This window comes from Juglans regia, chromosome 10 (genome assembly GCF_001411555.2).
Source record: "Juglans regia cultivar Chandler chromosome 10, Walnut 2.0, whole genome shotgun sequence".
Taxonomy (NCBI): Eukaryota; Viridiplantae; Streptophyta; class Magnoliopsida; order Fagales; family Juglandaceae; genus Juglans; species Juglans regia.
Window position 1 is genome coordinate 34,108,987 of NC_049910.1, and position 19,867 is coordinate 34,128,853.

At 34.7% G+C, this 19,867-nt stretch overlaps 2 protein-coding genes and 1 pseudogene across 9 annotated transcripts; 1 reads left to right on the top strand and 2 right to left on the bottom strand.

Annotated features, from left to right (window-relative positions):
• Positions 1–510: 510 nt before the first annotated feature.
• On the bottom strand, positions 511–3,252 carry LOC109008293 (annotated as a pseudogene).
• Positions 3,253–4,667: 1,415 nt separating this feature from the next.
• On the bottom strand, positions 4,668–8,555 carry LOC109008297 (monogalactosyldiacylglycerol synthase 2, chloroplastic-like). The gene is made up of 8 exons (XM_018988337.2): positions 7,911–8,555; positions 6,880–7,052; positions 6,255–6,416; positions 6,016–6,157; positions 5,700–5,924; positions 5,553–5,615; positions 5,379–5,453; positions 4,668–5,271 (listed from the first exon to the last, which is right to left on the bottom strand). Exons 1-8 carry the CDS (start codon positions 8,184–8,186, stop codon positions 5,011–5,013), a joined length of 1,377 nt encoding a protein of 458 aa, XP_018843882.1. The 5' UTR covers positions 8,187–8,555; the 3' UTR covers positions 4,668–5,010.
• A 5,796-nt stretch (positions 8,556–14,351) lies between these two features.
• Positions 14,352–19,465, top strand: LOC108980944. Of its 8 annotated transcripts, none has more exons than XM_035694919.1 (4): positions 14,352–14,455; positions 15,362–15,460; positions 16,300–16,652; positions 16,993–19,465. In XM_035694919.1, the coding sequence occupies exons 2-4, from the start codon at positions 15,458–15,460 to the stop codon at positions 19,295–19,297; spliced, it is 2,661 nt and encodes an 886-aa protein (XP_035550812.1). In that variant the 5' UTR covers positions 14,352–14,455; positions 15,362–15,457; the 3' UTR covers positions 19,298–19,465. The 8 variants fall into 8 exon arrangements, with proteins under 8 accessions (XP_035550812.1, XP_035550813.1, XP_035550815.1 ...); XM_035694920.1 differs by lacking the exon at positions 15,362–15,460 and having other exon boundaries at positions 16,222–16,652; positions 16,993–18,121; positions 18,206–19,465; XM_035694922.1 differs by lacking the exon at positions 15,362–15,460 and having other exon boundaries at positions 16,222–16,393; positions 16,498–16,652.
• Positions 19,466–19,867: the final 402 nt, after the last annotated feature.

Genomic DNA, 19,867 nt, shown 5'->3' on the forward strand with positions numbered 1-19,867 from the left:
CTTAGTCCTTTTTTAGTGCTTTAGGCCTCCCTTGTTTGGATACACAAACAATTTCATCAATATGATCTAATCATTACAATTTTTTTAAATTTTCACACAAAATACAATAAATAATTCAACTTTTTCAAATTCCAAACTAAAAATTATATTAAAATTTTATATTCTAATAATATTTTATTCAACTTTTATCCCATCTCATATCATCTGTGTAACTAAACAAAGCCTTAGGTGAAAAAATGATTTCATGATAATGATATCATTATAAATGGAATTGATATTTAGAAAGGGTGAAGATCCTAACAATTGCCCCAAGCCAGATTTCACAATGATACTATTTATCTGTGAAGAGGCCCCAAACAGAGATGAGTTGAATAAAATATTATTTTTAATATTATTATTATTTTAAAATTTAAAAAAGTTGAATTGTTTATTATATTTTGTATGGAAATTTTAAAAAGATATAATAATGGGATGAGATAAGTTGAGATGAATTTTCAATCCAAACCGGGGCTTAACTAGAATAGTCAATAGTTTGAAATCACTTGCACCCACATATTCTCATGGAAGCATGCCCCTCCAATGCCACTAGTGGAATGTATCATCATAAGATAGCCAATTCCACCAACCGGTCCAATGATTTGGTCATAGGCAGGTTCAGTTACTGCTTTTGGTTGGTTGGTTGGTAGGTTGGAGATATGATTTCTCCTCATCAGATCATGTCCAAAACTTTCTGTACCACATACTTTTTCAAATCTCTACTGCAAATAGCATTTTATTGTTCCTTTTCTGGTCAAATCTTTTCTCATACGTTTCCATTCATTAGGCAGGTTGAGACTTTGATGGTCTTTTGCTGCATGCGATTTACACCCATGCTCAATCTGCAGTCGCTTCAGAACTTGGACAAGGCCTCCAAATTACAATGATAGTGAATCTATTTTGTGAAAGGAGGAGTTCCATTTTCACCTCACACTAAAGCAGTATGCAAATTGACATCAGGCCCCATATTGGCATCAACTAGCACCCCAACAGACTTGCTAGCTAGTTGCTTCCCCAAACCACCTCGGTCATCTTTCATACACAATCTCGTGCCAATCAACCAGAGATGGTGATGATCAATAGGTTAATAATCGAGGACAACACAGACTCTGTTGTATTTATGGATAGTACAAAATCCGGATTCCCTTAACCAACCTGTGAAAAAGCCTACTTCTTGTACAAGAAAATCAACTTGCACAATATCTTAGTTACCAGGAACAGGGTGACAACATGCAGCCTCGAGGAAGAGAAGAAAATACAATATGAGGCAAAGCAAAAAGAAAAGAAAAGGTACGGTAAGGTACAGGGGTATTATTGAAATTTTCTATTACCTTTGTACAGCTAGGGTTAGTATAGATACAGTTTCTGTAACCCTATTTTGACAGTTAGTGAAAATTCAGCCCTCACTCTTGTGGATGTAGGCACACTGCCGAACCACGTTAAATCTGTGTTTTTTTCTTGCTCTCTCTCTTTTACGTACTGTCCATAACTGCCGCACATAGCACAACAAACACTTAATAGTCTTCCACTTGTTTCCTCCCTTATCTGCTTCATATACGTCCTCAGCAGTTCTGCATTCAATTACTAGAAGATTAAGAACGAGAAGAATATTTAATGCTGAACAGCTGAAGCAATCAGTCACATGAAGGGGGGGGCGAGTGTTTAAATATGATTGTCTATCTCAACATTCATCTGTCATTTTAATAACAAAATCACATTGATTTTACACAAGCATATCAGCCAATGTCCAAAATGACCTTTGGATTTGAAATTTTAACAATAATTGATGCAGGGGCCATTCCCTCTCAAAATATTAAGGAACAATAATTTGGTGCAGAATTGACATTTCAGTTCCAAGTTGTTGAGACGTACACAAGTCCCAACTATGGAAGAAAATGTGCAGGAGCTCCAAACCCATAACCTTAAAAGGATGCAAAAACCTCATGGGTGTAGAGTATCCAATGGTTCCCATAAAAAATCTAAATATCAAAGGAAAAACGGAAAATAATCATTCAGATCAAGAATTGCAATCCAACATAAAGTAATTAATAAAAATGATATTGAAAGCAGAGTAATTGGACTTTCTCCAAGCAGAATGGCACCAAACAAGTTGTCGTACTCGAGAACTTGACAGAATGACTAGGAAGAGCACAACAGGAAAAACTGAATTAATGATTCTACCCATATATACAATTAATACCAGTAAAAAATAATAATCCACCATTGTCAGGATTAAAAATTAGAGGATAATCGATCTAGGATGTTTACTCTATTCCCATCACAAAATCTAGAGGTCTAGAACTAAAATTTACAATTGATCATCCAAAGTCAGGAGGAAGCTACATCATAATTTCCTTATAAATTGTCCAAATAAAAATATATAGCTCAAGTTTTTCAAGTTAGCTTCAAAAGACTACAGCAATCCTCACACATTCAAAACCAAAGCAATCAATACGAGAATTAAGGCAGGCAACTTGAGGATAAGCTCTCTGACATGAATTCTAATAATGAACACAAAAGACAAGGAATTTCGCCTGATTCCTTCTGAGACTGAGCAAGGGGGAAAAGGCCTGGAAAAGGAAAACCAGACTCTCCGGGAACTGGAACTTTTTCCAGACCCAAGTTGATTATCGCCTTGGTTCCTTCAGCCAAAGTTCTGCAACCTTCGAGCCTCTTCAAAGCCACATTAATGTACAGTGTCATATAGATGAGGAGCTTATCCGCTGAGCTCTTAATATCAAAGTTTCGGAAGAAGACATTGGCACGAAAGAATGTGATGGCTTAATCAACAATATCCGTACTATCTGCAGACACAGATACCTCAACTTACACAGAAATAGGCAATGAACGTGCTATCCTTACTCAACTTTTTTTGTGTTAGCAGTTCATTTCCATCTTTGCAGTGACTGTGTGATTTTTTATGCCGTTCAGTCACCATTATTAATTAATTATGTGTATTTTTTTTTTCACAACGATTGCAAAATACATACATCAGTCTTGTTCGTGAATGGTAACTCCAGTGGCCCAACATCACATGGGAGTATAAAAGTACTGTTAGTATCGCTACCGAGCATAGATATAACGATAATATGAGTAAATACCTTGATCAGAAGCTGAAGCTGGAGCTGGAGCAGGACCCCTTATATGGCTCTTTAAAGGGATAAACCTGCCATTACAACCATCTCTATAATTTCCATTTTGGAAAGCTTCCAAAATTTTTTATTCAACATAAAAAAGTATAAAAAGAAAAGAATTCCGTTAACCGCCAAAAAAGCCAATGAACGCGCTTCATTAAGGTAGTCTGATTCACACACCATATTTCTCTTTTCCCAGATAAATCGATGTCAACTTACAGAAATCGGATCTCTCAAAAATCAGATCTTTCCCAAATGCAACCCAACAATTCTGGCGCAGATGATCGATGCAGCGCAAGATTTATCAATAAGAGGGGTAAAAAGTTTTGGAATTTTCAATTCGGGGGCTGAGATTACGTGGATTTTCACTTGGGAGAAGCAGGATTTTTTCCGTTCTATCAACTGGCGGAAGTGATTGGAAAACGCCGGAAGGCTAAAAGGCTCAGCAAAGCGGACTGCTATTAGCAGTTGGCGTGACTGATGAAGGGTGGAACTACATTACCAATTTATTTTTAATATACATAATTAAATTACATATAATTTTTTAACCTATAATTGCTTAAATAATTATTTTGAAAATTCATGTTTGGTTGTTGAGAGACTTTGATGCTTTTAAATTAGGCGCAAGAGTTTTTAAGTTATTATAATTAAGATGAAACATAGTTATCTTGGAATAGGGTATATATCTATTATCTATCCCTTGATCTCATTTCCAACAAAATAATCCTAACACCATCCCTGACTTGCGGTATTGATCACAAAGTCTGCCTCCTCTTTTTCGACAACTTTTGACTCAAATTTCTTTAGATATTAAAAAATATTTGAGAAACTATTTTCTCTCTGTCAAAGAATGAAACGTTAAGAAAATATACTGTTTAAAGAATCGATACGTGCACAATTTGACGCAATAGATAGCGACGTCGCAAACCTTTGACAACATTTCTCTAATCTAAATACCTCTTCTTTATTGAATTTTTCCAGGCAAGACCCACACATTTTATCAAATACATTTGAGAAAGATATTTGAGAGTACGACAACTAACAACTGATCAACTTGGATTAATTCAAAGTACTAAAATGGACATTTAATTTGACTGTTCTAATCTTTTTTCCTTTGCAAGTGGACATACCAAGTTTCACAGTTTCAACTACTTCAAAAGGTTACTTCATTTGTTTGCTTCGAAGCCCTTGATTACTTGCTTCTAAGCTTCAATGTGCTTGAACAGTCTCAATGGGTTGTCTTTTTTCCTTTGGAGCAACCTTGTAAAAATGGTCATATATACTCATAAAGAAAATAAATGATTTGTACAAATCCGAAATAGACGAGTTTCATTCAAGCCCTTGTAAACAAGTGGACCCCACTTAAAAAAGTGTAAAATATCTATTCTTTATTAATGAGACCTATTTTTTTATAAAAGATTTATATGAAACTTGTTTATTTGAAGCTTATACCTAGCATTACTCTTTTAAGAAAGAAAAGCTAACTTTACATCATGCTTTGGGAGAAAAGTCACAACAGATTATGACAAGGAAGTGTATTCATGGAGCATTACAGGACCATAGTTTTTTGGGTAAGCAACATTCAACAAGCTAAGTTCCTTTGGAGTAAAAACAGAAAACGTGTAACACTGCAACATAAAAATTACAACATCAGCAACTTTCACATAATCCTATTTCATCCAAAAAAATAGTACCCTAATGAAATCCCAGCCCTTAGACCCAATGGAGCTTGCTTGTTCAGCATAATCTACAACTCATCTTGACAATGACAAAGCTAGCTGTACATGGTATTCTAATATGGCAAACCTTTGTCGTACACTGAAGACACGATTTTTGTCAATTAAATGAGGTTTGTGAATGATGATGTTAATATGTAGGGGATATTGGCTAGAGGCCCACGTTGGCAAACAAGCTCATTGATGTCCTTCACAATGTTGAAGACAGCTTCAGGTTGTGCTAGTTTAAGAGCATTCTCTGACATTCTCTGGAGTTCATCTTTCTTGGTGCTGAACCATTCGGTCACAATTCTTGCTGTTTCATTAGGACTTCGAGTGAAGACACCAGCACCATTGTCTACAACATAGGGTACATTGCCCTTTTCCTGAGGTCACCAGAAAAGCAAAAGGTTAGTATTAGAAATGAGAGTACAACTAGAAACCTGAATTTTCCAGGTTATCTTTCGCGCACAAGAAAAATTTGAAGACTAACTTGTCCAGGGATGTAGTCATTGAGAACAATAGGAAGCCCCCTGATCAATGCCTCAGCAATTGTACCAGGTCCAGCCTATGAAATGTGAAACATGGAAAACCCATAGAAACCATGAGTAAGATGCTTGATAATATGCATATTCAACAAGGGATTGAGGACAAGATTTCCACATACTTTCGTAATTATGCAGTCACAAGCCCCCATCCATTTTTCCATTTGGGTCTCAAACCCTCTCACCTACATCAAAGGGTAACAAGCTTTTAACGGATGCTCAAGATGAATTTGGTTTCTTGATGCTAACAACTTCAAGAAAACCATTACCTTTACTGGGATCGTCCACTTCTCAGTTTCAAGTGTAGTGGCTAAGGTTGCATTACGGCCACATATAATAATTAATTGCCCAATAGGTTTTCCAAGATCTTTATCAAAAAGTGATTCCCCAAGCGCCAAAGCAGTTTTCTTAACAGGTCCCATCCCTTCACCACCTCCCATTAACAAAACTGCAGGCAAGTGAGGGTCCATCTCAAGTTCGTTTCTCAACTGATCCTGTAAATCCAAGACATCAACCAGCCAAACACAATAAAAATCAGACACTCCAGTCAATAAACCTCACAAGCTTCACAATTTCAACACACACCTTGGAAAGAACTGCACGGGCAAAAGAAGGTCGTATGGGTAAGCCAAAAACACGGATTTGAGACTCTTCAAGACCATCAAGTAGAGCTCTCTTGGCTACCTCCTGTGATGGGCAATAGCATCTATTAACCCCAGGGTGAAACCTGGATTCAGCTTGAATGTTAGAATATAATACAAAGTGGACTACGATTAATATGCAGAAATTACAATTGGAGTTCCAAATGGGTTTGTTAACCATACCAAGTAGGATGGCAAGAATTTAGGTCTGTGATGACAGTGACAAAAATCACTTTCTTCTGGAGGCCTTGCTTGTTAAGAACCCACAAAGGAATATGCTGCATCAAAGGATGGACACTAATGATTATATCCGGCCTGTACTCCATTAGACCAGCCTCCACCTCCCTAGAATCACAAAATCCATGACAATTTAGAGAAACCCATTGAACGAAAAATATATTTAAGATTTTGATAATCTTTTACGCCTAAACAGAACTAACATGTGCTACAGCTAAGAGAGATACATCATCTTTGCGTCAAAAGTAAGCAATCATGTCTTCAATAATTATTATCTCCACCCCCAATTGATTAAGTGCCTAGTGGGTTAATGATGAGTGCAAAAACATATAAGTGAATGTAATAAAATGTCATTTAATTCTTCATCTAATATTATCTATAAGTAAGGTTGAAGGACTTAGATCTTAGTATAAAAAAAGAGTATTGACTCATAATATATATGCTTGCTTATATACATTGTAATGGAAACTGCAATCCAGTTGGTTGCAAGAAATAGTTATTATCCTAAAATGAAATATTGTAAGTGACAATGAGAGTGATAAGTTAAAGGGCTAAAAGGATCAAGAAGTACTTGGCATAGTAAGCGGCAATGGCGGCAAGATAGCAGTTGTGTATCCATCGGGGATAGGTACTGTGAAAAGCAACCTTCCATAACTGTACATGTTTCACCATGAACTTGTATGATCTCTCCATGTCGTTCAAAGGCCAGCCGGTGTACTCTTTCCAAACATCTTTCACAAAAATCTAAATGAGAAGGTGCCACTGGTAAGGACAAAATAGAGGGGAGAAAACCCCAAGAATGATAGAAATTGATGATTATTCAGATTGAAGATTCACGTGATATGATAGATTTTTTATTTGAGAGAACTGGAAAGTTTAGTAATATTAGCAAGGAATCTAACAAAGAAACAAGCAATTTTTCCACTTCTGCATCACTGTTAAAACAGCAGAGAGAAAGAGTCGAAAGACAATTAAGATGGGAGAGACTTTCAAGACCACAAACTAGTAGCTACAAAGTAGAAGAACTGGAACAGAATGGAATCAAGTTTATTATTCACAAAAAGATTGATATTCATCATCTTTTAACCATCATCTCTTGGCATCAAATGAATGGCAGGTAAGTAAAAAATAACAAATGGCTTTTCAACATTTGGATTTTGAAGATCTTAAAGGTGAAGTTAAGAGTAGCAATCCTTGTGGAATATATATATTTATATATATATATATATATAGAGAGAGAGAGAGAGAGAGAGAGAACAAAAGGTGCATTATTGACAAGATTTCACATAAGCTTTAGGTAGGAAAAAAAATCATTAGAAAGAATAATATATGGCATCAGAACATGGCTTAGTGGGAATAACAGAACAGATAAATCCAAAGAAACCTAATAAGAACATAAAAACACGCTATTCACGATTTTGTAAAGAAACTGTTCATGATTCTTTTCTTTCTTTCACGAAAAGGAACTTAATAGTTCCAAATAACAATACCATCAGGGGACCACTAGGTCAAGAACACAGAGCGAGGAAAAGAAAAATTAAAAAAAAAGGTGAAAATTGAGCAAAATTTAAGAGAACCCAGAAGAGATTCACGGACAATCACCCTGTATTCGTCCCCGAACTCAATCTGAAAGGCGTTGCGGATGGCCTCAGCCGAGGCCCTGTGTCCTCCGCCGGTGTCACTCATGAGAATCAGAACGTTTTTGGTCCTCTCAGCTCCGATCTGCACTAGCTCCACGGTGCCGTCCTCGTCATAATCGTAGTCGCACTCTTTTGAGCACCTCCTGTGGCTGCTGTTTCTCCCAAGGCGGTACCCGCCAACCTTCTGGAACATCTCCGTTATCGACGACTTTCTCGGCGTCGCCACGGAGGCGTCCATGTTTGTAAGATCCCCCAACCAAGCAAATTTCCAAACTTCACAAAACACCCAGTTGAAGCCAACGGCCGAATCCCCTTTCCCGCCACCGGAAATAAAATTTCCCGGCAGAGAGAGACGGAGGAAAGCAAAGTAAAAGAAAAGCAGAGCTTGATGGTGGAGAGAGATTTGTGGGACAGAAAAAAAAAATGCAATTGGAGGTAGATGTACGTATATACGTTTGTGTTGTGTGTGTTGGGGTGTTCCGAGTTTAACGTTTGGTGAGGTCCGAGCAGGCAAAATGTGATTGTTATTGGCTAAGAGGTGTTTGGACGCCAAGAATTACTCCGGGAATTTAAGGCATGGGGGTAATTTTATAGCCGTCAGATCCGCATTCTGATTCGGAGTGTTCGAAGATTCGAATCTTTTAACTTTCTTAGTACTGTGGTTTCGACTTTCTTCGACTTTGTTTTTATGGTTTTTTGCTATGGTGGTCCTTTGGTTTTGCTTATTTGTCTTTTGGTAGTTGACTAGTTGTTGAGGTGAAAGGACTAGTTTGCCCCCTTGGTCGTTATGGTCGTTAACTTGGTCGGCAACTTGACATGGTTGATGGTACAGTTATGGACAAAATTTTAAAAAAAAAATCCAAATTGTCTTTTACTTTTTTTTGGGGATTTTTATACTTTCACGTTGTTTCTCCCCTTTAAATGGAATTATTACCTATTTTCCTTATAATCATTCAACATAATATCAACATTAATTTGCTTTTTTCTTACCAAAATATGGTTATACGAATAACTATATATCAGTCACTATTTACTTTCATATTTCATACTTATAATTTTTTTTTTCATAAAATACAGAATGTAGAATAGTAAATAGTAGCTGATGATAATAATTTTCTATAATTATATATAATTATATAGTTCCTTTCTATTGAGACATCCAACAAGATATGCTTAAACACAGTGACAAATCCAAGAATTTCCTTTTGGAGGGCTAATTAGTACTCAAATAATTACATTTTTATTTATTTTCTATAATATATATTGTAACAAACAGGCAAACATAATATACAGACATTATAAACATGATTCGAGATTAAAAGAAATTAATATATTTATTAGTATAGGAATATATATATATATATATATGATGCATCTATATATTCAAATTAAGATAAATTATATGTTCAACGTTGATTACAAAGAAATTTTTTGAAAGTCTAAGGGTAGGTTTAGGGGGTGAGATGAGAATTTTGTGTTTTGTTTTAAAGTTTAAAATATTATATTTTAATATTATTATTGTTTTGATATTTGAAAAATGTGTATTGGGATTTGAAAAAGTTGAATTATTTATTATATTTTGTATGAAGATTTGAAAAATTTGTAATGATGAGACGAGATGAGATGAGAATTTTGTACTTTATCTTGTGTCCCAAACCTGCCCTAAGAAAAGAATGAAGAGAAGTCATGCATAGAAAGGTAAAATATAACAATAAAGAAAAATCTTGAAGATGTTTTAAAAAAAATAATAATAATGAGAGATTACACACCATGATGAATTTCTTTAGTACGTACTTTTAATAAAAATTCAGAGATTTTTAATAAATAAAAAATCAAAGTTTTTGTCGCATTTGGGATTAGATTGTAACAAAAAACTAAGGCCCGGTTTTGTTGCATTTGGGAATTATAAGAGTTCATCTCATCTGTATTGTATAGTAGTTTTTTCTATCCAAATACATTATATTTTATCTCTAGATTTTAAAAATATCCAATTAAATAAACAGTAATTTACAATGAATATTGACAGTGAACAGTATATGAACAGTTCAAAACTAATGTGAACAGTACTTGAACAGTATACTTTTCGGCTTTCTAATCAACAGTGAAACCCACACATTTTTCAAATCCCAAAAATTAAAAATTATCTCATCTCATCTCACTATCCAAACACACAATTTTTTTACAAACTATTTCATCTCATCTTAATTCAAAAATTGTATTACTATTCAAAATATCTTATCTCATCTCATCTTAATTGTGTAACCATATTGGGCCTAAACGTATATATTTTTAACATTTTTCTGAAAAATAGAATTATTTTAAATTGACAACAAGAGAGAGATTTAGCTACGTTTGGGTAGTGAGAATATTTAAGAAATATTGAGAATGTTTATGAATAATAGTAAAAAAGTAATAATATAATATTGAATAGTATTAAAAAGTATATAAAAAGTAATGAATAGTAAAAAAGTAGGTAAAAAATAATAATAAAATAAAGAATACTCTCACTACCCAAACATAACCTTAAAATTAAATTGACAAAATATCACGAGTAATAAGTACTTCATAAATGAATCCCAATTTCGTGTTTGGGTCCACTTTAATTTTTCCTTAAAATCATCCATGAATCATTCATTCAAGCTAGCCCAAACAATTACTTGGAGGAAAGACATGAGATAGATTCAAAGGGATCCCAAGAAGTAAGGGCGTAAGGAGTTCGGTCCGGACCGAAAAGATTGATTGGATTGAACCATTCGGTTCGGACTGGACCGAACTCCAGACTAGTAGGTCTCGATCCCATAAATTGTGGACCGAAACAATTTGGTTCCATCTTGGGGTTTATAAATTTTGAATTGGACCGAACCATACCAGACCGAACTCCTATATATATATTTTAAAATATTTTTAATAATTTAATATATTATTTTTACATAGTAATTATATAAGTTAATGATATAATTTTTATTTAATTTATTATCATTGACCATATAAATATTATTTTAATGAGTTAGTTACATAATTCATATTAATAATTAACTTAATTTTAATTTAGTAATTTAAAAAATTTATTAATTTATTTGAAAAAAAAAGAAGAAAACAAATAAAAAATAATTAGGTCGAACGGAACGCACCAATCAGATCGAACCGAACTGATAGCTAACGGTTTGGTTCGATCCCTATGACTGTTCAATCCAGCCCAATCCAAAAGAAAATGATAGACCGAAATTTCGATTCATCACCCACAAATCAGATTGGACCGATTTACACTCTACTAAGGAGAAATTTTAAAAAGGACTCTAAAATGTATTGATGCAAGGTGACGAAAGCCAATCCCACACTTTTTGGCATAATAATTAAATTATTAATTCTTTTTTTTATCAGATTATTAATTCTTTTATCTGTATTGAAAATGTTTGATTATTGTACGATAATGTTACACGTAAAAGTTATATTCCTATCATTACTCATTAAGTAATACTTGGATGATAAAATATCAGCCAAAAAAAAAAAAAACATTATTTAATACATGATAATATTAAACGTACAATCAAAACCTAAATATATAACTAGTTAAGAGCCAAGTTTGATGTGATTCGACCTAATTAAAATTCCATTCTTTTACAAATCCGAATGATGATCTTGGGATAAATTTGTTTATGCATGATTAAGTGATAGTTTAGTTCTTTGACTGCACTCAGCTCAGCTGAGTTTAGTTCAGATTTAATCATCTTTTAACATCCAAATATCTAACTCTCAAATTACTAAACTCATCTCATCTTAAAATCTCTTTATACGTGAAACCTACAATATTTTTCAATTGAACACATCTTTACACGTGAGACCCACAATTTTTTTCAACTTCTCATAAATACATCTAAACTCATTTTAATATCCAAACACATCTACACTCATCGAAGGTAGGCTCCATACAACTTACTTCACCATCTCAACTCACTATTATTCATAGAGAGCTCAATTCAGCTTAATATCCAAATGTAGTCTAAATCAAGACTTTAGCTAACACTCATTTATTAATTGTCAAACAAGTACATAACATATGTTCTATATATACATTAGGGGAGAAAAAGTACCATATACCATTGAAAATAAAATTAAAAGATCAAAGAACGTCGAGCTCATTAGATAAACAAGCTATAGATACTTCCTTAAATCCATCAACCTTGCATCGTATAAGATGAGATGATCAATGATTACTAGGTACTACTAGAGTATGCATGCACATGTAATATTTTTATTATCATAAGATGTTACGTCAATTCAAATTAATGTTTACATAAACAATCTTAATTACATGATATGTTGTGATAGGATGAAAGTATCACGTCATATGTAATCCGATTATGACGTATGATATGAAGATAATAAATTCGATCATGGTTGTTTACAGTGAATGAGGGAACCAACCTATGGAGCTCGCTTCTCTTCCATTCATTTTGAATTTTATTTGCAATATGTCCAAACAGATCGTAGGAACCATGATCCCAACAAAACAAAAACGTGAGATAGATGCGTTCTGTTGATTTTGTTATTCCATCCAAAAGAACTATATCGTATATAACAAGGAAAAAAAAAAAGAGATACAGTTCTCATTTGGAGACAACAATGCAAGTCTAGATAATTTTATCTTTAAAATTTTTTAAAATTACAAAACTATTCCTCCTAAAATGATATTTTTTCTCATTTAATAAAATACCTACACATACAGTCCCCAAGTGGGGACTACAAAATAGAATTTCTCAAAAAAAAAAAAAAAAACTTTATCTCTGTAAATTAATAGTCTTTCCGTGAAATATGATTGATGAATTATCAAAATTATCACTCTATCTCATCCTATAACCATCATTTAAAATTAAGCGTATAGTTCAAATTTAGCTTTTTTTTTTCTTTTTTCTTTTTTTTTTTAATTTTATTTTATAATAAGACTAACTTTATTCATCTAAAAAATAACTACAAGGGATCATGCTCAATGATATGTGAAACCACTTCTGGGAACAAGTTCTACCACACCATTAAGTCATGAAGATGCCATGAATATTTAGCCAAACAATCGGCTGCAGCATTGGCCATACCTGTATTACAACTTTAGGAAACCTTAGTAACATATTTCTAATTTCAAGAACTAGACTTCCCCAAATAGACATAGACTCCTCCCCTTTTATAAGCTCTTGCACAACCAGCAAAGCATCACTTTCCACTTGAAGGTCATGAATTTCCAAAGGCAAACATAATTGTAAACCCCTTATGACTGCCAGAAATTCCACTTCCATAGGATCAATGATCTCATGCTCGGGTTTACTAGCTGTAAAGAGCATCTTCCCAGTTTCATCTTGAAGTATCATCCTCACACCAATATATATAAAATCTGTTTGAACATCATTTTCTCCTACACCACATATTTAGCTATTAAGATTTAGAAAAATGTTATTTGTTATCTCCTACACCACGTACTAATATGTAATTTGTCATTTTTGTCATTCTATTTAAATATACACTGACACACATATTAATGTATAGATATATGTGAAAAATAGAAAGATAAAAATGACGAATCACATATTAATGTGTAGTGTAGAAATGATAAGTAGCATTTTTCTAAGATTTATGTCTAATAACATCCAGGGACTAACTCATGTGGTAAGAGTTTGGTTTTTGATAATATGCTTCCTCCGACTCTAAGATTCTTATTCTTGAGTGCAAATAATTTCTAGAAATTTGAAAGATTTTCTTTTAAATTATACTAAATGCATGTTCGAAACTTTTTTTTTTTCAAGAATCTATGCCCCAAAATTAGTAACCTTCTTTCTGATATCCAATAGTAATAATAATAATAATAAAAAGTATGATATTGATGATTAGACCTAAAAATAGTAAATTAGAAAATGAGTGGTGGGTACTGGATAGTTAGAAATTTAAAGTGACATGTTTAATAGTTTGGGCGTGATATTATAAAACAATTATATAAGTCTTGTAATTTTCTTTACGTTGCAGTTATTGATATATTAAAAATTATAAAATTATTTTGAATTTTAAAATAAAATTAACAAAAAAAAAGTAGTGTAAGTAAAAATGTAAGTACGTAGAACAATACTCATTATGAAAATCTCTAAATTTCACGTGTCATTAAATTTTCTTAAATGACTTTGAGGAACAAAATAAATTTTAAATATAATAGTAAATGAAACATCATAAATAATAACATTTAAATAATCAAGCCAAAAAACAAAAAAACAAAAAAACCGATACGGAACACAACACTTGGCTGACTTCAGAATTCAGATGATGTTTTAACACATAATTGCAAAAGAGACCGTATCTAAAGATTTTCTATTCCAACAACAGCACCATATTTAAGATATAATTCTTTTTCAACCCGTCCTTCCTCGGTCCTCCTCCTTTCAGTACGTCGAACTATTTTTCCCCTATTTCCGAAAAGCCCCCAAGTCTAGGGTTTTCATCCACCTGAAAGTCCCTGCACCACCGTTTCTGGTAATTCCCGCCGCCCTCCTCTCTCTATCTACCTGCAACTTTTGATTTTTACTTTAATTCTTTTGCCCATTATTTTTCACTCTAAATATTTCTGTTTCTTTCATTTAAGTGTTATTCACAATTAATAATATTCTTCTTCATACGGTTAAACCATTTTCACAGGTGTTATAAACGCAACGCGGGTCTCTGTAGTAGTTTAATAAAATGCATTGAACTTAAGATTCATGGGTTTTTATAAAAAGTGCTTACTTTGATGTATTTGGTGGTGGATAATCATATAGCGTCTTGTTTGGTCGACTTTGTTGCTGAGCTGATTTAAGTTGGCCAACTGAGAAAAGCATGCTGTCCTGCTACCTTTAGATATGATTTACAGTTAGACCGCATGGATTTTGCTGTAAACGGTGTTTAATTGCTTTGCATTGGTAGTACACTAACAGTGTTCTGTCATTGTCTTGGTTAATATGGTGAACTGGGTTTTTCATTCATATCCGTATCCTCTCATTTATAAAGAAAATAAATGAGAGGATACGGATATGAATTAAGAGGTTCTTTCTTTTACTAAAGAAAATAATTGTAAGAGTTTTACTGCAGTAAGCACACTTGGCTGGGTTGAAATGCACCTCTTGTATAGCTTTGTTGAGTTTTACTTGAGATCTACAAACATAAATCTAAGGATGCGGAGTCAATGGTCTTAGGTTGTTTAATTTGGTCGTTGGGAAACTGGATGATGAAGATTATGTTTAACTGAGAGGCTTTTTAAGGGAGAATTTGGTTGGTTAGTTTTTGAACTAACAAATACGAATAAAGGAAGAAGATCGACCAAGGCAATTCACCACCAAACCATTATTTCATAAACCTTTTATACGTTTTACCACTGACATTGGTTGGTTGTTTTTTGGATTGTAGGTATTGGAGTAATTTGCTATCACTACCATTTGCTTGTTTGGACGCTTTTTGTAATTGAATAAGAATAAAAAAATATGACTCTTTCACCAATTTTCTATGGTATGTATGCATTAGGCCATCACTTGGTTGGTCCTGACATATCAGTGCTAAATAGATTTGTATTGTTTGAGTTGAGATTTTGTTTGTAAGTAAATTTGAGTGGAGAAATGGATATATAGTCAACTGCATTTTGTGGTAGTTTCATCAATTCAATATGTTATACACTTCAAACAAACCATTTCCCACACTGTGTGACCTGGTGCTTGGATGTCCCATAGAAATAGGATATTTCTATTCTCCATCTTCTTTTATATTGAATTGAAAAATATGGAATTGAAAAGTATTGTATTCTCCAAACCCCTTTAAAGCTAGCTATTTATTTCTGTATACACTGGTTGAACAGAGTGTTATAAGAGATTTTTTTATTGGTAAACAAAATTTTATTGATAGTAGGGATAGGCAATAGCCAAGTACACGTGAAATATACAAGATCATCACCTATGCATTGCTTGATGATATAGTGATACAAGAAGAGCGTTATAAGAGACTATAAGTGAATTTCTCTGTTGTTCTGGCCATAGTGGTCATGCCTTCAAATTTCACTCCCACATTGGTGGTTTCATTGCTTTGCAAGACGAAATGAACAGATTATTCCATGGGAACATTTTCTTGTAGACCGATGAACAAATTTGATTTCATTGTAAGCTTTTTCCAAATCAACTTATTGGATGCATTTTAACTACCATCATGACTGAATTTTATGTACATGATTGACCTTTGTATGTGTCGTAGTTATTAACATCACCAAGCACTAAATATAGACAATGACCATAGTGGATGAAAAGTTGGAGGCTAGACTGGAGAGAAAGTAACTTTTTTATTTTATTTGGAACATGAAGTTCATTACAATGGCAAGGGGAAAGCTTATATTGATTTGCCAATCTGGTGGTGAGTTTGTCACAAATGAGGATGGATCGATGTCATACACTGGAGGTGAGGCACATGCAATAGATATCAATTGTGAAACCATGTTTGAAGATCTCAAATTAAAATTAGCTGAAATGTGGAATTTGGAATGTAATTCCATATCCATAAAGTATTTCCTCCCAGGAAACAGACAAACCCTCATCAGTTTATCAAATGACAAAGACCTCAAAAGGATGTGTAAATTTCATGGAAGTTCAGTAACTGCCGACGTTTTTGTCATGGGGAGAGCAGGTTTTGATCATGAAGACTTGAACAGTCATAGCAGGTATTTCTTTCTTTCTTCCTCTTTATTCTTCCGCTTTGTTTTGCTACATCCTACTTGCAGAAGCAGGATGCTAAAGTTTCTTTTTCTCTAGTCGTGAACAATCAATATATCCACTTTTCTGAGCACCACTGCTCAGCTGGTGGTGTTAAAAAAGCTTCCATGTCACTCACTGCATCAAAAGACACAATGGGAAGAAGAATAAAGTCTTGTTGCTTTTTAATGAAATGGAGATAATGACTCTGTCTACTGTATGCGGTGCATGGTGACTGATTATAGGCTGGTGATTGCAGCAAATCTGCAAATTTTGTTTGCTTCGAATCTCACAATTCATTAGTTGCAGGGCAAGTGCAATAAAAGTAGCTGAAACTGTACCCCCTGTTGCTGACTTCAGTACCTCTGCTGCTGCACCCCATGCCGCTGCTGCTCTTCCTGTTGCAATAAATGCAGCTGAAGAACTCATTACTGCTAATTCCAGCATTGGTCCAGTTTCCCCTGTCGCTCTTCCTGTAGAAAGACCTGCTGACTCCATTATATCTGTTACAGCAGCTGCCAATACTGCCAATGATAATCCAGATGCTGCTTATTCCAGTCCAGCCGGTTCCATTGCCATTGCCACTGATGCAACTGCTCATGACCCAAATATAATTGATATGTCTTCCACCCCTGCTGATACTGTTAAGAAACGAAGGCGAACTGCATCCTGGAAAGTTAGTGCAAATCGTCCTGCTATTGTTGATGTCACTGACTATATTGAGGAGAAAAGGAAAAGTTCATCCAGAAAAAAGAACACCCAAAATTGCAATGCTGCAACAGCAACCGACAATCCAAAGCAGCAACAAGATACTTCAACCTGTGAAGAAGATTCTTACGGTTCCTCTATCCTTGCTAGTTCAAGTGATGTTCCACCTGAAAAACTAGTTTCATCTTGGAAAGATGGAATTGTTGGTGTTGGTCAGGTATTCAAAAGTGTGTATGAATTTCGGGATGCTCTCCAGAAATATGCCATAGCGCATCGTTTTATGTACAGGTTAAAAAAGAATGACACTTACCGTGCTAGTGGCACATGTATATCAGAAGGCTGTTCTTGGAGGATTCATGCTTCCTGGGACTCATCCTCAGAGTCCTTCAGGATTAAAAAGATGAATAAATCGCATTCGTGTGGAGGGGAATCTTGGAAGTCTGCTCATCCGTCAAAGAATTGGTTGGTGAGTATCATAAAGGAAATATTACGAGGTAGCCCTCATCACAAACCAAAGGAAATTGCTAACAGCATTCTTCGTGACTTTGGGATTGAGCTGAATTATACTCAAGTATGGCGTGGAATTGAGGATGCCCGGGAGCAACTTCAGGGTTCATATAAAGAAGCATATAAGCAGTTTCCTGTGTTTTGTGAGAAGATGATGGAGGCAAATCCTGGTAGTATTGTTAAGCTTTGTGCTACTGAAGATAAAAGATTTCAGCGCCTTTTTGTATCCTTTCACGCTACAATGTTTGGTTTTCAAAATGGTTGTCGCCCCCTTCTTTTCCTTGACACCACATCTTTAAAATCAAAGTACCACGAGGTTTTGTTGACAGCTACTGCATTGGATGGTAATGACGGTGTTTTCCCCGTTGCATTTGCTGTAGTAGATACCGAGAATGATAAGAATTGGCGTTGGTTTTTGGAGCAGTTGAAATCAGCAATGTCTACTTCAATATTCATAACTTTTGTCTCTGACAGAGAGAAGGGCTTAAAGAAGCTGGTACTTGAAGTATTTCAGAAGGCTCATTATGGATATTCGATATTCCATCTAATAGAAAACTTCAAGAAAAACTTGAAGGGCCCATTTCATGGAAACGGAAGGGGTTCTTTGCCTGGCTTTTTTGTGGCTGCTGCCCATGCTGTCCGACATGATGGTTTAAGAATATGTACTGAGCAAATTAAACGTGTGTCCTCAAAAGCATATGACTGGGTCTTGCAAATTGAGCCAGAGCACTGGACAAATGCAGTATTTAAGGGTGAGCGGTATAATCACTTCACTGAAAATGTTGGAGAGACATACACCAACTGGATAGAGGAAGTGCGGGAGCTACCGATAATACAGAAGGTCGAAATGCTAAGATACAAGTTGATGGAGTTGATTAAAACTCGTCAAACAGAATCGAGTAGGTGGTCTACAAAACTTACTCCATCCAAGGAGGAAAAATTGCGAGAAGAAACTCCTAAAGCACAGGGCTTGAAAGTATTGTTCTCATCTGATACCCTTTTTGAAGTTCATGATGATTCCATTCATGTGGTGGATATTGATAAGTGGGACTGCACTTGTCTAGGATGGAAAGCTTCTGGGCTACCTTGCCGCCATGCTATTGCTGTCTTTAATTCTACAGGCAGGAATGTGTATGATCACTGTTCAGGGTGCTTCACAGTTGATAGCTTCCGTCTAACATATTCAATGTCCATAAACCCTGTATCTGCCATTTCCATTCCTTCAAGTAATGAAAAAACGTCCTCGGATTCTCTGCCTCTACTTCCTCCTTGCACGACGCGGCCCCCCAGCCAACAAAAAGAGCAGACCAGCAGTAAGGGAGTGTCCAAGAGGCCGGTTTGTTGCACTAGGTGCAAGGGAACGGGGCATAATAAATCTACATGCAAGGCAAACTTATAGGTTGTATGTGAATTTGCAGTTGCGCAGTTGTTATCTTCGATCATATCAAACATGGTTGTGCAGTTTTGCTGCTCAATTGGTCGTTTGATTATATTTGAAGTGGAGTTGTGAAATTTACAAGCCAGTATATAAATACAGTTGTCATAGGACTCAATAGAGTTTATAATAAAAAAAAATAAACATCGATATTTTGTGTTGTTAACTGTTTTGACGAGTAGAATGTCACATAAAACCAAATTGAATTTCTTCGATTGAATGGTTTCCTTTCCAATAGCGTCTAAAATTAATGCATCACATCGTTAGTAATAGCATAAGATAAAAGCAAACGATAGTAATAACCAATAAAACCTGCCTTTTCTAAGCCATAATCTTTGGTTGGCCTGAGTAGACTGAGAATCTACAGGAACTCGAGATTATTGCTTTTGAAAGCATAGACTAATCCCGTTTGAAATTTGGACTAAACTTAGATTAACTTAGTTCAATCTAATTTTAAGTTGAATTTAATATCCAAATACCCAACTCTCAAATCACTAAACTCATCTCAACACAAATTTTTTTTACACGTAGGAC